The 18,405-nt window shown below is 33.6% G+C and overlaps 3 protein-coding genes across 5 annotated transcripts; 1 reads left to right on the top strand and 2 right to left on the bottom strand.

Annotated features, from left to right (window-relative positions):
* Nucleotides 1-680: 680 nt before the first annotated feature.
* On the bottom strand, nt 681-3,212 carry LOC149716530 (protein strawberry notch homolog 1-like). Its single transcript, XM_089844892.1, has 8 exons — nt 1,906-3,212; nt 1,735-1,836; nt 1,630-1,676; nt 1,523-1,564; nt 1,275-1,387; nt 1,072-1,177; nt 842-1,018; nt 681-730 (listed from the first exon to the last, which is right to left on the bottom strand). Exons 1-8 carry the CDS (start codon nt 1,989-1,991, stop codon nt 681-683), a joined length of 723 nt encoding a protein of 240 aa, XP_089701018.1. The 5' UTR covers nt 1,992-3,212.
* Nucleotides 3,213-3,629: 417 nt separating this feature from the next.
* On the bottom strand, nt 3,630-7,798 carry LOC149716531 (protein strawberry notch homolog 1-like). Of its 3 annotated transcripts, none has more exons than XM_089849318.1 (7): nt 7,031-7,798; nt 6,428-6,943; nt 6,333-6,344; nt 4,505-4,797; nt 4,265-4,442; nt 3,843-3,906; nt 3,630-3,775 (listed from the first exon to the last, which is right to left on the bottom strand). In XM_089849318.1, the coding sequence occupies exons 2-7, from the start codon at nt 6,651-6,653 to the stop codon at nt 3,682-3,684; spliced, it is 867 nt and encodes a 288-aa protein (XP_089705444.1). In that variant the 5' UTR covers nt 6,654-6,943; nt 7,031-7,798; the 3' UTR covers nt 3,630-3,681. The 3 variants fall into 3 exon arrangements, 2 of the variants coding, with proteins under 2 accessions (XP_089705444.1, XP_089705443.1); XM_089849317.1 differs by having other exon boundaries at nt 6,428-6,671; nt 6,776-7,798; XR_016371636.1 differs by having other exon boundaries at nt 3,744-3,775; nt 4,149-4,442; nt 6,428-7,798.
* Nucleotides 7,799-14,222: 6,424 nt separating this feature from the next.
* Nucleotides 14,223-15,233, top strand: LOC149716532 (uncharacterized). The gene is made up of 2 exons (XM_089844893.1): nt 14,223-14,486; nt 14,559-15,233. Exons 1-2 carry the CDS (start codon nt 14,223-14,225, stop codon nt 15,231-15,233), a joined length of 939 nt encoding a protein of 312 aa, XP_089701019.1.
* The last annotated feature ends 3,172 nt before the right edge of the window (nt 15,234-18,405 follow it).

Consider the following 18,405-nt stretch of genomic DNA (forward strand, 5'->3'; position numbering starts at 1 on the left):
CCCCGATTCTCATTCTTATTTTATGAAGTAAACGAACTAATTAGCAATTATTAAAAACTACAAGAACACACCGAGAAAGAATTGAACGGTGAATATAGATGATACGTTTCTCCAATTTTCAAACCAGCATGAATAATTTTTGATCCGGAATTGATTGCAAAAATTTTACAACTGTCATTGGGACTTCTCATGCCAAGGTTGTACTCGAGTTGGAATAATTGTAGTTGATTTTCCGTGTTGGCCACAAATGTTCCTTTAGTACTTAAGGGAGTATATTGGGAGCCCAATACTGATAGGAAATATTTATTCTTTATTTATCACGGGTTTTCAAATGCTGAGAATGTTTGTATCAATGAAGCGCTATCTTACCCCATACCAATCCCAAGTTTTCGTCGTGGTCGAAATTTTTAACAACGACCCTAAAAATGTTCATTAAGCAGTGTTGATATTTAACTTTCATGGCTAAAACACGATTAAAAAAAGCCGAAAAGGATCGGCACCGAGAGCTTCTCTTAAACTCGACGGTTTTATCAAAAATGTGATTTTTAACACATTCTTCGGCCAATTGTTTCTCAGTTTCATCGTCAGAATCATTAAAATATTCAGCAAGTTCCGCCATAACATCTTTTCCTAAATAATCGGGAACAGTCACGTCGCTAATCAAATTGTTATCGAAACGACTACATAACGTACATTGGAGGAAATGCCTGGTTACATCGATGAGTTCGACCTAAAGTAGGAAAGGCATAAAAAATGTAAACAATCTAGAACGTTCCTACACGTAAAACGTTTGAAAAATGCAATCAGCATATAATTTGCAATTTTTAAATTTTATATTGACCTAGTTGTTGTACGAAACGATCTGCCGACCAAGGATACTCTAATGTGATATGAATCCTTTGTCTAACTTGAAAGGAGGCAACGACGGCCGTTGGATCAGCGTGCAAGGAAACTCCGATAGAGGCAGCATCACTTATGATGGCCACTCTTTTACTTCCACTTTGGAATTTATTACGTTCTAAATAAAAAAAAATGAACCTTTCCCTGTATCTTAAACTTTCACGCAACTACCAATGAGATTTTCGTTATCGGTGTGTCCTCGAGCTTCTACCGAGTACTCTTTGATTCGTCCATCTTCGTCAACCACAGTTTTTTCGCGAAAAATTCGCCCAGTAATCTAATATATTTAATGAACATTTAAAAAGGTATAAATAAGCTGCACTACAAAAACCACAATTAGTACGTAACGCCGTGTAAACTTTAATAATTTTCACCTCGGCTACATTTTCCGAACCGCCGAGCTGGGCAATGAGATAGTCCAAAGGATTCCTTGGCAAAATATCTCTAATTTCCATGAATTTTTCGATTAAGTCCTGAGTACGTTGTTCTATAATTACGAGAAAAAACACGTTGGTAGATATTATAAGGATGCGTGAATATGGAAATTTCCCTTGCAAAATGAACGTCGGTTGCCTTTTTTCCGCAAATTATCGACCACTTCTTTTACAATAATAAATTTTACCTTTTCCATCTTGGGATATTTCATTTCTAAGCATTGGAGTGCCTAAAATCGATAGTTTTTCTTAAATATTCATAAAATGATTTTTCTTTAACAGAGATATCACTTACTAATGTCAATAGACAAAATATCAACGAAACATCTTTCCAACATTGACCTATTTTAGGCAAATTGAAAAAAAAATCATTTTTTAAAAAGAAATAAGAGTTTCATACTTAAGGAGGGAGTATGGTTTTTTTGAAATTTTGCGATGATACAGGGAAAAACCGGTAGACTGAATTCCAATAACGATCTGTTTTCCTTGGGAAATAGCGCACCTACAAAATAATTATATAATAATTTAATTTTATTATTATTTAATTATTTCTACTTGTAAGTAAATTTACTTTGTAATCTCGATACAATTTTCTACTTTGAAAGAAACAATCATAGAGGCGAAAAATCTCAACTGGGCTGCGTAGATAGCGGACATCAAAACGGTCTCTTCAAGGTCCTCAGCAACGTATTCCCTTATAAGTTCCCACTAATAAAAATTATTTTATTTTATGCGAGTGTGGTAATGATTTTTGTTATGGGCCATTTTTTTTTAATTTTTGGCGAGTACATAAATGGTGGTTTGGTCAAAAGACCTATTCAAACGATCCAAAGGTTTTAAATCTTTTAGTAAACTAGTTGGGTTGCTTCAATAGAGATTAGACTGTCTAAAGTTGTATAGTTTGAAAAAGCCTTTAACTATACAGTCTACTACTAGCGGTGTTTAGCTAGTTCACAAATCGGTCGCGTATGGTTGAAAATAAGTGTATGAATTTTCAATTGTTGTGCATTTTTGAATGTTTTTTTAAAAAATAGGCCTAATTCACGCGCGCGCAAAAATATTCTTGTTTTATGTTTGTATTCATTTGTGTTTTATATTTTTTGTAAACTTTGAATTATTAATGTACCTTGCAAAAAAAGAATAGAAAGCTTTAGTCGGATATTTGTGTAAGAAAAATAAGTATAACAGCTTTAAACAGAATCTTTGACCGAAGGGATCGGTTCGCTTGAAAAACAAATTAATAAAATTTGATAGCTTGGATAGAACTGATCAAAGATTCGGGGTATTATATGACATACACGTGCATTGGTAAAAAAAGTTAAGATAAATAAAAGAGAAAATGGGGGGATAGAATAATAAGGGTAAAGGCCGATGCTCTGGCCAAAAATGCACATTGAATATGAGGTTGAAAATATAAATGGAACTTTGGAACCAAGCTAGGAGTCCTAACTTGGACATAAAAGAATAATCACTTGGGAATGGGCTAGCGAAGAAGGTAGACTTCCCTTGTCGGACTTAAAATATGAAGCTCACACCTAGGCAAGGAGCTATAGTTAGTTAAAGTAAAGGATCAGTTTGAAATAAAAGAATTTGAGTTGATTGGAATAATCCCTTCCAAAAAGTTTGACTGCCTTGTGCATCTTGTTGTTTAAGTTCTTCGAGCATGCGTTTTGGAGCTAAAAAACGTCATATCTAGGTTGTGAACTAGGCTATGCGGGGAAACTGAACTGACTCAGACTAAGAAAATTTTTTCAAAACTTTTTGGAAGGGGCTATTTAATAAAGCGTTGAATTCGTCAAAAGCAAAAAAGTAAGTGACTTTGATTGGAGAAATTCTTTTAAGTTACGCGGCGAACGGGGACTTATGGTTTCGATTTTTCAGTCGGTCGGAACCAGGGTTGTTTGATTTAAATCGCTTTGATTTAAATCACTGATTTAAATCAAGAGATTTTTTAAAAAAATCATTTGATTAAAATCAAGAATATATTTTTATTTTTTAAAAATGTTTTCTAAGATTCCAAGAAGTAGTTTAAGAAACTCGAGAAGAAACTTAACTAGAAAAGACCTAAAATTAAAAATAATCATGGTTTTGGTATATTTCAATGTACGTTTTTCCCAGAACTCCAGTTTGTCTTGCTGGAAAGGCTAGGAAATGAAATAGCGGTCAAGCTAGACTTTTTATACAAGCATTTGAATAGTAATAATATCCAATAGCTGCTTAAATGTCATGATTATTTTGCTTTTGGTTAATTTTGACTCAAAAGTTTTCATGTTGGTAATTTACTATCTTATTAGTTCAATAAAAATAAAAAAAACAAATAAATCAATTAAAATCAAAAAAATCCGATTTAAATCAAAAAAATCGATTTTTTTGATTTTTTTGAAAAAATCAAAAAATTCAACAACCCTGGGTATGCTAGATACTCCATTAACGCGATCCCCCTGAAACGTAACATTACGCCGATTTAATTAGCGCTTAATTAAAAGAACAAACACACGGCTTACGGACCCTTTCTCAAGTTTCCAGACAAAATCATCTACGTCTAGAGAGCTAGCACCCTTGCCCCACAGGCCTAAAAATTAATTTTAAAAATAGCATATATAGATAAAGTTTTTATTAAATTTCCAAAAAAAAATATCGAATAAAAAAGAGAATAAAAAGGAAAAAAGAATTGGCAACGGATTAAGAGACCAAAGCTATAAACGAAACTTTGGGTGAAGTAATATCACGTGGGCAAGGAAAGAATCTGGCTTAAATTATTTAAAAATTATCCATTAAATTGAAAAGTATTTTGATTTTGAAAATAATACTTGCAAGGTATTTTCTTTTCCTTTCGATAAGCAGAGGGGTGTTGCGATTAATAGATTTTTACTTTTCACTCAACCTTTAAAAAATTACGCAATACGTTTCCAAACTTTATCGCTACTCACCCAAACGAGGTAGATAGGCAAAATGCCTAGAATCCCCCATGCCAGTTGCCGAAACGTAAAGAACACGAGCGTTTGGAAGTTTAGTTTGCATAAAAATAACGTTTTTCCCAGTCAGACTAGACTTGTTATTTTGAGATGGAACGTAATTTTTAGCCATGTGGCACTCGTCGAAAACGATCTGTAATACAACATATCTCGATTTACAAATTAAGCGATAACTAAAATGTAAAACATACTTACTAATCCGTCAAAATTATCACCGAAATGTTTACAAACGGCGTCGCGTATTGTCATTTCTCGATTAATTTTCTTACTGAACATCGTGTAGGTTGTGAACAAAATGCCATCTTTTAGTTGGTTAAATTTAAAAGATTTCAAATTAAAGAAATCGAGTTTTTGAAAATTCAATGACGACATTTCTTTACGAAACGTCAATTCCAGTGAAGACGATGTTGTTACTATAATGTGCCTGTTTCTTCCGTTTTCAGAATTTTCCATAAGAGCGGCGCAAATTGTTCTGGTTTTCCCCATTCCTTATAATATGTTCAAAATACTAGAATTATTATATACCATTTTTCAAAATTTGAATTAAATTGCGGATTTTTAACGTTGTTGTAATTAGAAATTTAAAAACGAAAACGGGTTTAAAAGCGGTGCTTCAAAAAAAGAACTAAATCCATGAAAAATACTCAGCATTTGAAGTCCAAAATCATAATGACTAATATCACTATATGAATAGTTAAGTGAAATTAAAATGTTCTTGTTGCATAATAATAATGCTAAAAGCTAATTTTCAATTTGTTCGACTATATAATTTGGCATTTACAATTATTAAGGATAACAGATTTGATTCAATTTCGTACGTGAAAAAATCTAAAATAATATTATATCGAACCGACGCATTTATACCCATTTTTGTAGAATTTCAAATCCGAACAAATGTTTGAACTGCGAAATGTAAAAAAATTCCAATGTAGATTAAACCTAATTTCCTTTTGCAAACCATATGATAATTTCACATTGATGGCCTTTTGTATTTGTTCGCCTAAATTATTTGGCATTTATAATTTTTAACGAGAAAAGATTCGATACGATTTCATAAATAGCAATGTATTGAATTCAATAAATCGTAACATACTTTGGGAATTGCCCGAAAATACAACTAAAGGTATAAAACGGACTATGCTTAATTTTCGTTGTAACCAAGGTTGAAACCACGTGAAAAATTATAAAATTTTACAGCTATTTCACCAGGAAGCTAACAGATGCCTTCGGGGAGCAGATAGTCTGGCAACACAGCAGCCCCTCTCTGTAGTGTTCGTGCGGGGACCCCGACCCCGACCCCGAAAACCGGGGATCCCCGACTTTTTCAACCGACCCCGACCCCGGTACCTAACATGTAAAATGTAGTCGGGGTTTTTTTCGGGGTTAGATTTTGGTTAGGTTATTTTTAGTAAATAATTTTTTGTCCTGCGCCAAAAACAATCATCTCATTCGTCTCAAATAAGTGCTCCGCTTCTCCTTTATGAAAAAAAGGGCAAGGGGGTAACTAACAACAAACAAAATACAGTAAAAACAGTCACCAAAATTCCAAAGTTCACCATCCTCCCTCTCGTGGATCGGCGGCCCTCCCCCGTCTTTTGTAATGGCAGTGGTCTTTCATCATGATGCGATGTCTTACCCCGACCCCGACTTGTTTTTTTCGGGGATAGCCTGCCCCAGACCCCGACCCCGATTAAATTTTTACCCCGTACGAACACTACCTCTCTGATTGGCATTTTTGCGCGTAGAATGATGATTCTAACCGTTAGGGCATGAAACTAAAATAAGAGATAGAAAAGGGTGAGAACTATTAGCTATTATCATTCATGGCCAACTACAAATTTAAATGTTTGTTTTTCGATAATTAATGGTAGGAAACTTTAGTAGGAAACCTTGTTCGCTTAACCTTAACTCTAATTCGAAAAAACATAATCCATGTCGTAATGTTTGGGAATTTTTTTGATCAATTGTTTCATGGTTTTACCCATATTATACAATTTCAAACTGGAAAATATAATTAACGCACCTGTACCATCTCCTGAAATTCAAAATTGGTTATTTAAACATTTTTAATAAAGAAGACAATTGTAGATTATTAGACTAATTTATGATGAAGTATACCTAAGAGAAACCCTCCTCTGCTACCGCAGGGTAAAATTATCTCATGGCGGGCGCAGATGGCCATCAATGCCTTTAGTTGAACACCCGATAAATTTGCATACGTTCCTTTTAGCTTAAAGTTGTTATCTTTCAAAGAAACGCAGTTTAAAAATGACCCTTCACAAACGTGTGCTGGATGATCCTCATTCGTTTTTGTGTACGTCGCTCCTCTTGATAAGTCTTCCATGATCTATTATTTTCTGCGCTATGTATTTATAATAGCCATGTTAGAATAGCGAAAATCAGTCATAAAAGTTATTTGGACTCAGTTTTCATTCTTTCTTGCTACTAACAATAAATTTATCTTACCTATCAAAGTTTTCTTAAACCCCCTTTCCAAGAAGAAAATTAGCCACGACCGCGTTTATCAGATTTTCTTGAAAAAATGAAACATTAACATATACTCAAGAAATATTCACCATTGAATATTCAACTAGGTAAGGAAACAGCGGCTTAAAATACAAAACAAGTTCACCCCTACAAAATAATTTAACTCCGATTTATCTTATACGACTTATTCTATTAAACACGCATAGCGAGTATAATAACCAAAGCCACTTATACCTTTGAAAACAGGAAGTCAAGTAGTTAACCGCGGACATCGAAATTAACTTAACCAAAGACATCGAAAAGAAGTTAACCACAAACATCGAAGAAAAGTTAGCCAAGATAAATAAAACACAAACATAGAAGTTAAGTTAACCATGGACATTGAAGAGAATTTAACTGGTACCTCTAGTTTTTTCACTCACAATATATACCCCGTGCAAAATGTTACAGATGGAAACGAAGGGAAGCTAGGTTTTACTTATGAAATAGGATAACCCAGACACACCAGTTAAGATAACCGCCGCGATACCTACTGAACTCATACTTAACCATGGACTAACTTATTTCAAGGTTTCGTCCAGCTAAGACGCGCTACACTGCAATAAACCCGAAATTTATCTTTCAATTCGTTGCCTTATAGAACAAATACGACTTTGTATATAATTTTTTATTCCTATAGAACTTTTGTGAAGTATGAGTTACTTCAAAGTTAGGGTGAAGTGGAAAATGCATTGTTTTTGAATAAATTAAGCTACTATTTATTAGAGAATAGTGCATAGTTAAACATTTGGGGAAATATAACCGATTAATTTTAATATTCAAATTAGTTAAAATTCATTTGGGCATGGAGCGTGCCACTGGAATTTTGGTAACATGAAGGCAGGGCGTTACGCAGTACGTCGGAGGTCCTAATTCATATTATACATTTAATATCAAACTAATTAGAATTTTAAAAACTATGCGCGACATTTTCAAAATGTTTGTATAAGCCGAATTAACTTAAAATTAGTAGGAAAAAGGAAAAATTTTACTACATTTAAATAGATAAAAAAAACGAAACATCTGGCGTCATAAACGGCAGAGAAAATTTATTTTATGGCATAGGCATGGATAAAGAATGCGCGTGAGGAAATCTGTTTTCACTCTGCAGGATAGGCAACTCCCTATCTCGAACGACAGCTTATTCTGTATATACTCTGTTACAACATCGTTTGGCAGCACGCGTAAACCTAGGTCTCTAAGTAACGTAGCTAAGTACACTCTAAGAAATGGAAGTGTTAAAAAGGTGTTAAAACGGTGTAAACACCGTTAAAACACCCAAAAGAGTGTTTTATTACCTTGAGTTTTTAGAGGCCAATTTAAAGAGTAAATTCGGTGTAAAATAACACTATTAAAACACCGTTCGAAATTAAACATGAAAAATTATAATACTGCTGGTTTCTTAAATAAGGTCTTTCATTTATTTTTCATTAATGTTTTAAAGTCAATACAAACAGTAAAAAATTATTGAAAAACGTACTTGTTAAACCTTTTTTTAAAGATGATATTCTTGAAAGAAAACAGTTTTATCCTTTAAATAAAATTAACAAAGAAATTGGTAATCTGGCGGTGTTGTACCTTCATAAAACTATGCTAAACGTGTTAGGCGACACTCTTACAGGTGTTAAGTGATAGTGTGGACGGACCTTACTCTTAAAAAACGAGACTAGGTTAGATACTGGCCTCACAGTAGGGCCAGCTTGAGAAGCCAAAGTGGGGCACTTGCTTTTGTGACATGTTTTATCATTATTTTGAGAAAAATTAGAGTACTAAATGGATTTTTTTGTAAAATCTGTAGTGCAAATTAGATTAAACGCGTTTCTGGTGCTCGAAAAACTCTTAGTGAAAAGAGATTATTAAATTTAACAAGAACGTCTATATCTACTGCTTGAATATTATAGCCTCCAAAACTAATTTAATACCCTATGCATTTGTACGAATTGAAAACTTTCTGCCTTTTTCAGAAGTTTATAAACCCGTAAAAATGACTTTATACGCAACAACCCTCGCTTAAAGAGGTATAGTTCTGCATGTGAGAACTTTCCTCCCTATAGGTGATGAAGTTCTCTCAAGATGGAACCCTGCTATGAATATAGCATTGATTGCTAATAATACTGCGGAATGGCGGATAATCAAAATTTAATTAAACAGGAAAACCATACTCGATATTTGAGTTATGCCTCATGAGTGGTCAAAATGTAGCTACTATAGTGTTTTTTACGTCATCGGTTTTGCTCTTAAGTCTAGGAAAAGTACTAGAATTTCTACTACTATCCTACCAAATAATCTCCCACTCTTAAAGGTGTTACGCGACACTCTGAAAGGTGCTATGCCGCACCCTTTAAGGAGTTGCACAACACTAATATGAGAGTAAAAATTCACTTTCAGTGCAGTATAAGAGTTAAAAAGGTGTTGAACTGCACCTCTGTTGCACAATTTTATACTTATCTTTGCCATCAATTGCTCAAATAAGTGTTATTAAACCCTTTCGGTGGTGTAAATGAACACCTGTAACGGTGTCAAATTTGGACCCATATAAACTACTTTTAAAGGTGTTAAAGCACACCCCATTTTCTTAGAGTGTAAGTGTGATTAAATCCCTTCAGGGGTGTAAATGTACACCTGTAACGGTGTCAAATTTGGACCCATATAAGGTACTAATAAAGGTGTCAAATCACACTCCAATTTCTTAGAGTGTACGTGCTGTCGAGAGACAAAAAACTTGAGGATCTTCAGGATTTAAGATATCCGCGAGTTTTTTTAGCTCGAGTGCACGGACCTCTAGGCTTTAGTTTCAAATACGTGTGGTAGGCTGTATACAATTTCACACGTATTTGAAAACTAAGGCCTAGAGGTCCGTGCACTCGAGCTAAAAAAATAGCGGATATCTTAAATCCTGAAGATACTGAAGTTTTTAGTCTCTTGACAGCACGTACAAAGCTACATTACATAGACACTTAACGTTGCGCGTGCTGCAAACCGGTGTTGTAACAGAGTATATATAGAATAAGCTATCGTACGAGATAGGGAGTTCCCGATCCTATAGCGTGAGAACAAATTTACGCACGTGCATGGCATAGGGGAGAACTTGACCGAGGGGACCGACATTAGAGCGTACTTGATAATAAAACACTATAGATTTTCATGATTTCAATGACTAAATAATGATTTTACTGATTTGGTGGTCAAGTTCACGTTTTTTAATTAAAAGATTGGAGGGATTTCTGTAAACAGGGTTCATAAAAAAAGGAAAACAGGGAAAAATGGAAAAATGAGGGAAATAAATAGTTAACAAAAGCTACTCGGGGAAATTTAGAATTTTTTATGTAAATTGAGAGATATTTGCCGAATAATTAAGCAAAATGTTCGTGAATATTCCCTCCGTAGGATTAACATTACACTAAGCTTTGGAGGCTCATAACTCTGGTTAAATTAGATATAGGGTTCCTTTGATTGTATAATAGTCCTATTTGCCACCCTATTTCGATAACATTTGATCCAAAGGATACTACCATATACTGGAAAATTAAGGAAAACTCGAGGAAATAAAAGTGGAAAAGCCTGGAAATCCCTGGAAAATGTTTTTTACAAAAGTTGTATGAACCCTGGGTAAAGCTTCGAGAGATCACGGCGATTTTAGTGAATTTTTGTGTACGAGATTTGAAAGAGCGACGGCACCCTCGTCTTTTGACGCATCCGTAAAAGCAATAAAAATTTTAAAAGGAATGAAAACAAATAGAGGGGGGTATACCGAAACTTTTACTTAACTACACTTTTTACAGTGGACGGTGAACCATCAGGATAGGAGAAACATTAGGAAAGGGACTTAACCTGAGATTAACCCAATGAATAGAGTTAATGTTATCGTCCAACACGAAGTAGACCATTTTACTTAACTACCATTTTCATTCTTGTTTTCGAAGTGTCAATAGATAGAAGTCCTTAACTGGAGCCGGTCGAAGGTCCCCAAATGAGGTATGTTTCCAATTTCGTTTCCAGAGCTTCACTTTTTAATAATGGGGGGTTTTGAACGTTAAAGAATTGTTCAAAACCCAAAGTAAACTCGTTTATAATATTCGTATCGACCAAAACATGAGGGGACTATGACTCAAACTTAAGCTAAATATTTCCCGGGAAACCAACTTAACTTTTACTTAACTTGCACATAGCAAAATGGTCGGTGAACAATCGGGATAAAAGAAAGAGGAGTAAAGGGAGTTAACCTTAGATTAACTTATTGAATACGGTAAACTACACCGCGGGTAAAGTAACTTTGCTTTTCGTGAAATGCTTGGTAAAGGGAATAAACATGAGTTTAACTTATCAAGTACAGAAGACCAAATAATGAGTTTACTTGACAACCACTTTCATTCTGTAACAGGTATTGTTGTACGATAGATAAAGAAATTACGTGGACAATTATATTATTCGAAGGAAATCCAATCTGGTAAGTGTTAAAGTACGTTTTATACACAATGATAAGAAATCCAGAGCTTTAATTTCTAAAAATGTGAGGTTTAGAACGTTAAAGAATTGTTCCAACCCCGAGTTAACTAGTTTAATCTCGATAAAAACATGAGGCACATTGACACTTGCGAAATGGGACTTAGACAGAAACTTAAACTAAATATTTCACGGGAAACCAACTTAACTTTTAATTAACTTGCTCATAACAAAATGGACGGTGATAAATCGGGATAAAACAAAGTAGTAGAGGAAGTTAACCCGAGATTAACTTATTGAATAGGGTAAACTTTACCGCGGGTACATTTACTATGCTTTTCCTGAAATGGTTTAATTTAGGATCGACTAAGGTCGAACACCAAAGAGCGAATTATAAACGAGATCAAGTTTTATAAATCTTTGTTCTAATATTTCCATTTTTTTTAAACAGGTCTTTAGTAAAATTAGCGCCAAAAAAATGAGTAAGTGCAAAATGAATAGTTTAGATTTTAATTTAATCATTTTAACTTAACTTTAAAATAAAAATAGTCGTTAAAATAGACATAATATATGGAGAAATAAATCTGCAAAACTATTCCTATATATTCTTCCATATTTAACATTTTCAGGCGCAAGATATTTAACAATAAAATATATAGCAGCAAAGCTAGAAGAAACGTATAACGCTGAAAAAGATGCACCAAAATCATCGAACTATAGAATTTACGACGTCGTTAAACAATTAATATTGTTTTGCTCAAACCCAGAAGTTGACATTGAAAAGGTTAATGGACTGTATTTATCTGAGGAGGAAATTCCAAACATGTGCAAAGAGAAAGCCAAAAAAATGTATTCGTGGTACAAAATTGTGTACGAAAGTTACCCAAAAGAAACGTAAGAAAGAAAAACCATTTATAGCATCTAAGTCATACATTGATAACTGATGAGCCGTAGGAATTTTTTTATGAGAGATTGGGAGTTACCTATGTTAGAAGGGAAAATCAAATTTAATGAACCTCGTACTTTACAAATGCTAATAATATGTGGGCTTACGTAATTTTAAAAAATTGCTAAATTACTCAAAATGACGGGGGAAATTAAATTGCGTAATAAAATAATTTGCAGAAACGTCAAACCGTTTTGGAGATGAAATTTTAAGGTTTTTCAAATGGCGCCTTATATTTAACATGAAGCTGAAAATGAACTTAATAAATTTGCGCGGTATAAATTTAATCTACGACGGACTTGGCGCGACATTATTTTGATCGTCTAGTTCTTCGAAGATTTTAAATTGAACACGCGCAGTTGAAAACCTTAAACTTATAAAATTGATATCATTAGCACCATTTTAGGAATACTTTTAACAAAATATCTCAAAATAATAAATCCATTACGGTGACGCGAACGTAAAAATGAAATAGAAAAATTTCCGCTTCAATTCGCTAAACTTTAAACTTCAATTTATCGATAAAAGTACACCTTTTGTTAGAACAGGTTATGATAAATTAAATTTATTCTTAATAAACATTTAGGCGAACAAAGCTTTGTTCCAGCATAAACAAGTCGTCAAAACGATTCGCTCAATGCATGGGAAAAAGGTTGAACAAAAAAGGAGAGAGCACCTTCGCAGATTTAGTGACTACATTAATTGTAAAACTAGTGTGTAAGTGCCCTTTTGAAATATTTTCGACGAAGCTGATTACCATAGACTAATTCCCTTGGTTTCATTTAAACATATTTATTTTGCATGTGAAGTCGCAAAGTATGGCTATACCAAATCGATAATGGAACAACTAAAACCTGAAATTGTAGAAGCATACAAAAATATATTAGAGCTATTTCCAATTTGGAAAAAAAAATTTGCCTGCCCCAAGAATTATTGGAGAGTTACCCGTACGGTGGTAACGAAGATGATCCTTCTTTGGACTGTTTAAATGACGGTAAGATAAATTTTGTGTCATGTAAAACGATTTTCGTGCAAATGTCAATGAGATCGGAGGGGGTTGATCAATTAACTCAAAAATTTGGTGGCTAAACAAGGTGATATTTCAGTCAGGGTTGTTTGATTTAAATCGCTTTGATTTAAATCACTGATTTAAATCATGATTTAAATCAAGAGATTTTTTTTAAAAAAATCATTTGATTAAAATCAAGAATATATTTTTATTTTTTAAAAATGTTTTCTAAGATTCCAAGAAGTAGTTTAAGAAACTCGAGAAGAAACTTAACTAGAAAAGACCTAAAATTAAAAATAATCATGGTTTTGGTATATTTCAATGTAAGTTTTTCCCAGAACTCCAGTTTGTCTTGCTGGAAAGGCTAGGAAATGAAATAGCGGTCAAGCTAGACTTTTTATACAAGCATTTGAATAGTAATAATATCCAATAGCTGCTTAAATGTCATGATTATTTTGCTTTTGGTTAATTTTGACTCAAAAGTTTTCATGTTGGTAATTTACTATCTTATTAGTTCAATAAAAGCTTCAGAAGGACCACCGAGAAAAAATTGCAAAAGAATTAAGACATCTAATTTAAAAAACAAACGAGCCAAGAAAGCTGTTTTAACCGGGATAGAAAACATTGATCTGTAAGTTTAGAGTTGGGACATGAAACTATTTTCAAATGAATATAAATTTTAAGTATATTTCTATTGCAAGTGTACAAAAAGGAAAAAAACCTGAAACCCAACCTAAGGGAGAAAAAAAAATCAAAGAAGCCTGCATTAAAAAGAAAAATTGATTTGTAAATATATCCTTAATATGATAAAATATGATTACTATTAAAATTCACATTCAATTAGAAATGTACCTGAAAAGTCTCGGGGTGTAAAAATAAAAAAAGAAGTTAAAAAAATTGGGATAGTTGATGGTAAGGCCAAATTACGTTGCTAAGTGTTCCAAGTATTTAATATCATTAAATGTTTTTCAGAGAAAAAGTATGACATAATGTTTGAACAGGCCTTCAAAAATGCTATTCTTTTCATAAAGAATGACCTTCTCGATTTCCCAGTTAATGCAATTAACATGAAAGTGATACATTGGATCACGAATTTGCCATCAAATGGACTAATATATGAAATTTTCAAAGAAAGGTTGAGAGCATTATTAACAAAAACTGCTTCTGACAAACTATATTCAGACTATAAGAAAATAAGTATGAGCATTGATTGGACGGAAGCATTATGTTATTGTCAAGACATTGAAATAGCTGTATGAACGAATTTAAAGACTACTTCAAGAGTTTGGTTAACGAATTTAAGCAATGAAAATATTTCATTTTAGGATCCTGTCAAGGTAACTGGGCTACAAATGCTTCTTCGGGAGCTCTACAATGCAAATTTATTTCTTACAAGCAAGTCGTCGGATCTTACGCCGAAAGAAGAAATTGAAACTCCAGAAGATGACGAGGTCTTCTTTTATGTCATTGGATTTCTACTGAACTATCTATTAAATCATAAGAGTTCTGACGAAATGAAAATACTAGGAAAAGCTCTCGAAGAGACTGATCTGGAAAACGTTTCGCCCAAGTACAAAAGATGGACAGAAATGCAAGATAGAGGAGCACTTAAATATCCAAATGCTAAAGCTTTAAGTTTCTTCAAAGACATTCAAAAACATGTTGGCCAATATTATGGTGAAATTTTGTATAGAAACAAAAAGAAATTAGTCTTGGAAGCTATCACAGATGACAAGGTGATAGAAGCAAAATGGACTGAAATTTGTACCGCAGCTGATGTGAATGAAACTCTTGCGAGTAAGGTTAAAGAGACCTTCTTAAGAAAATACCTAAATACCATAGGGAAGGGGCACACAAATAAAATACGGAACATACTGAAAGGAAACGAAAGGTGTAAGCAACTGAATACCAAAGCTAAATCTAAAGAAAAAACTGAGAAAAAATTGGAGGCAAAGTTCGAAGAGAAACAAAAATTAAAACAAACATATTTAATCATTTAGAATTATAACACTAGTGATAAAAGCAGCAATACCTATCTATGTCAAAAAAATATGATCTCAAAGCCATTGTGAATAAAGTTTGTTACATTTGAAATTTTAAAATAATTTTTCAGTTTTTCATTGACAATTTCCTCCATTTCCAGTCGTTTTAACATTAATATTTCCTTCAGCTAATCTTCGAAGTCTTGGTGTATTTTGTGCAAATTTATTAAGTGTTGGTTTGCTTCCTGCCATACACGCTTGCCTATGTTTTCCAAACTGTTGTTCCAAAGGGTCTTGATTGAAGTGATCAGTCAGCACAAATTTAGCTCCTTTGCTGAGTAAAAAAGGCACTAGTTCTAAAATGCAGTTTGCTATATCAATAAATACCGTTTTATTAGACTAATTGATTAGTGCAGCTTTTCTCTTGTAATACTTAAAATTGCACTCACTTGTTTGGCGTAATCCAGAGAGGGTTTCTTGAGAAAGCATCATTCTTTTTTGCTCTGATAATTTGACTGGTTGTGAGTAGGCATACTGCTCCCACTCATCCAAGTAAGGTAGGTAAACATCTCTAAGCCACTAATAGTAAAAACAAATGGATATCGAGTATTTAGATTAGACTTAGAAATAAGGAAAAATACCACTTACCTTTAATCTGCAATCATTCGGTGTGTAAAATGGTCTAATATTTGGATTGCGTGTATGATATCCTTTCAAAACATGTCCTACATTCATAATATCAAACCATTTGTTAAATATTTCAATGAATCTAACAAGTTCCGGACATGTGTCTCCAAATTCAATTTTCAAGGCGTTTGCCACAGACTGACTAAGCACTTGGGTAGCGTATTTTACTTTCATTCTGTTTTGAAGGTTCACGTGTTCTGAAGTTAATTTGTGTAGCTTCACTAGGTTTCCCTCAGAGTAAAGTCCCTTGTTATAAACATCTCTTATTTTGCTCCACATCAGAAGTTCCTCATTAATTTTCATAAGCCTATGTTTGTTGCATTCTTTGCTGTTGGCTAAACAATTTCTGACGGTTTTAATGAGATGTGGTGGATCAAAAATAAAGTAAACAGGTCGAGCTTCAGAACCAGAGTAAGGGTTGTTGCATTTGAAATACCCTTCTTTGCTAGAATTCATGAGGAAACATTTCCGATTTGTGGCAGCTCCATCACCAACAACAGTCAGAACTTTAAATCCACAAAGTTCCAATTTTTCAATAGCTTCCCAAATTAGTCTGTCAAGCTTTTCTGCAGTTAACGTTCTAGTTGCGAAATAAGCAAATGGGTATTTGAATCCACTTAAAATTCCTCTTAACATAAATTGTAGAACGTGGGAAGCAAGTGGTTTTTCTCTGTATTTTTCAGTGTTGAGCGATGCAATTTTTTCATCAATGTTGCTAAGCTGAGTGTATCCAATTAAATCACCAGTTTCAACACTATATACGAGGTCTTCTTCTATTTTAATTTCGTCCAATACCAAACTAAAATATTCTTTATAATCTGGATCTTTAGAATGGTCAATATCTTCTTTCATTTTTCTAAAAACATCCCCATGAAATCCAGGCCTTGAACCAAAATTAGAGGCATGTTTACGTAATGTTTTTCTTGATGGCAATTGAAGGATTCCGGATTGTTCTAAAACATCGTATAGAGATGCCGACTTTTCATGCATATATATGCACCACTGAAGAATGTAGGGATGCCAACGTCTACGGTTAGAATTTTTCAACTGCAACATTTCAAATTGAGTTTTCATGAACAATCTTCTGAATTCTTCATTGGTTTTATTTCTTGAACTTCCAATCGCAGTATCACCCGAACTTTTTGAAGAAGTAAGATCTTTCTCTAGCATACTTGTGAAAACTTGATCTGTTTCTGTATCCAGTTCCTGTCCATTTTTATTGATAATTCGTTCATATTTAATGCGTAAGCGACTCATTTTGCGTTTCACCTTTGATAATGTATAACTCTTTTTCCGCAAACAAACTACTAATTCTTCTCTAGACAAGTTCTTCAATTGGGTAACACTGTTTTCCAGTTTTTTAATTCTTCTCTTTGCGATTACTCGAAATGAATCTCTTTGTTTTAAACAATAAAAACATCTTTTTCTATTGCCTTTTTCGTTAATAATCAGAGTACATCGGTTACTATGAACGCCTCCACCAATACCTTGAAAACCCAAAGGTTCACTACGAGCTTTAAAGATTTTTACGTATTCCTCATCTGGGTTTCCAACACAAAGTTTGGATTCACTTAGTTTTTTTAATACCATATCAAGCTCTCTAGAACAGCGAACATATTCAGGAAATTTTGGTTCAGAAATCTGATTGGTGAATTTCTTGCCATTGACCATATATTTTGCTTCATAACTACTGTTAATGGAAATACCAAAAACGGTAGCACCAGTTTCTTCATTAATCTTGCCTATACGTAGGCAATCTTCGAGGATAGTGATTGACCAGCCCAAAGGACAATTAAAATCTTTTGAAAGTATCTTAAAATCATTATTCTCCAACATGTTATCCGACGAAACGTTTTGGTTATTTTCTACGGTTTGTGTAATAAGCACCTAATATGCAAAGACAAAAAGTATTTAATCAATTCCCTATGCTAAACGTGCAAAAAAACAGCTAATTATATTTTACTCCATTTTCCTGATTGCTCAAAGACTCATCAATGTCTAACGGTTTCATAGCATTTAGGCTTTCATTGGTTTCCTCGGCCAAAACCTCAGATTGACCTAATTCTGAGCAAGATAGTGGTTTGGAGGATTTAAGCTGCATCGAGCTTACATAATTTTGAGGGTTTTCTGGCTGAACGTTTGAAGGCTTATTTCCCACATCCCCTAGTATTTTTCCCCACTAGCTTCTTGCGCTTGTGGTCTCAAGATTGAAACCAGATCCTATTACGTTGAAAATATATATTTTATTAAATGGATTGCCTATGAAATACCTTAATTACTTTTTGAGAATGAATGGGGTCTGGAAATTCAATGGTTGGACCATTTCCATTGATAAAATGCTTAGAACACAAATATGTATGACCATTAACTCTTTCGATTGGGAAGTCATCTCTGCCCAGCCAATTAATCCATTTCTTGCAAATATTTAAATTTCTACGACGCTTTGGGAAAGGAATAAACCAAACGCCTTTCATATAATCTTTGTGAGAAGAGCGTGTGTCAC

Source organism: Phalangium opilio, unplaced genomic scaffold, assembly GCF_054372755.1.
Source record: "Phalangium opilio isolate 3A_F unplaced genomic scaffold, DU_Popi_V2 ptg000009l_1, whole genome shotgun sequence".
NCBI lineage: Eukaryota > Metazoa > Arthropoda > Arachnida > Opiliones > Phalangiidae > Phalangium > Phalangium opilio.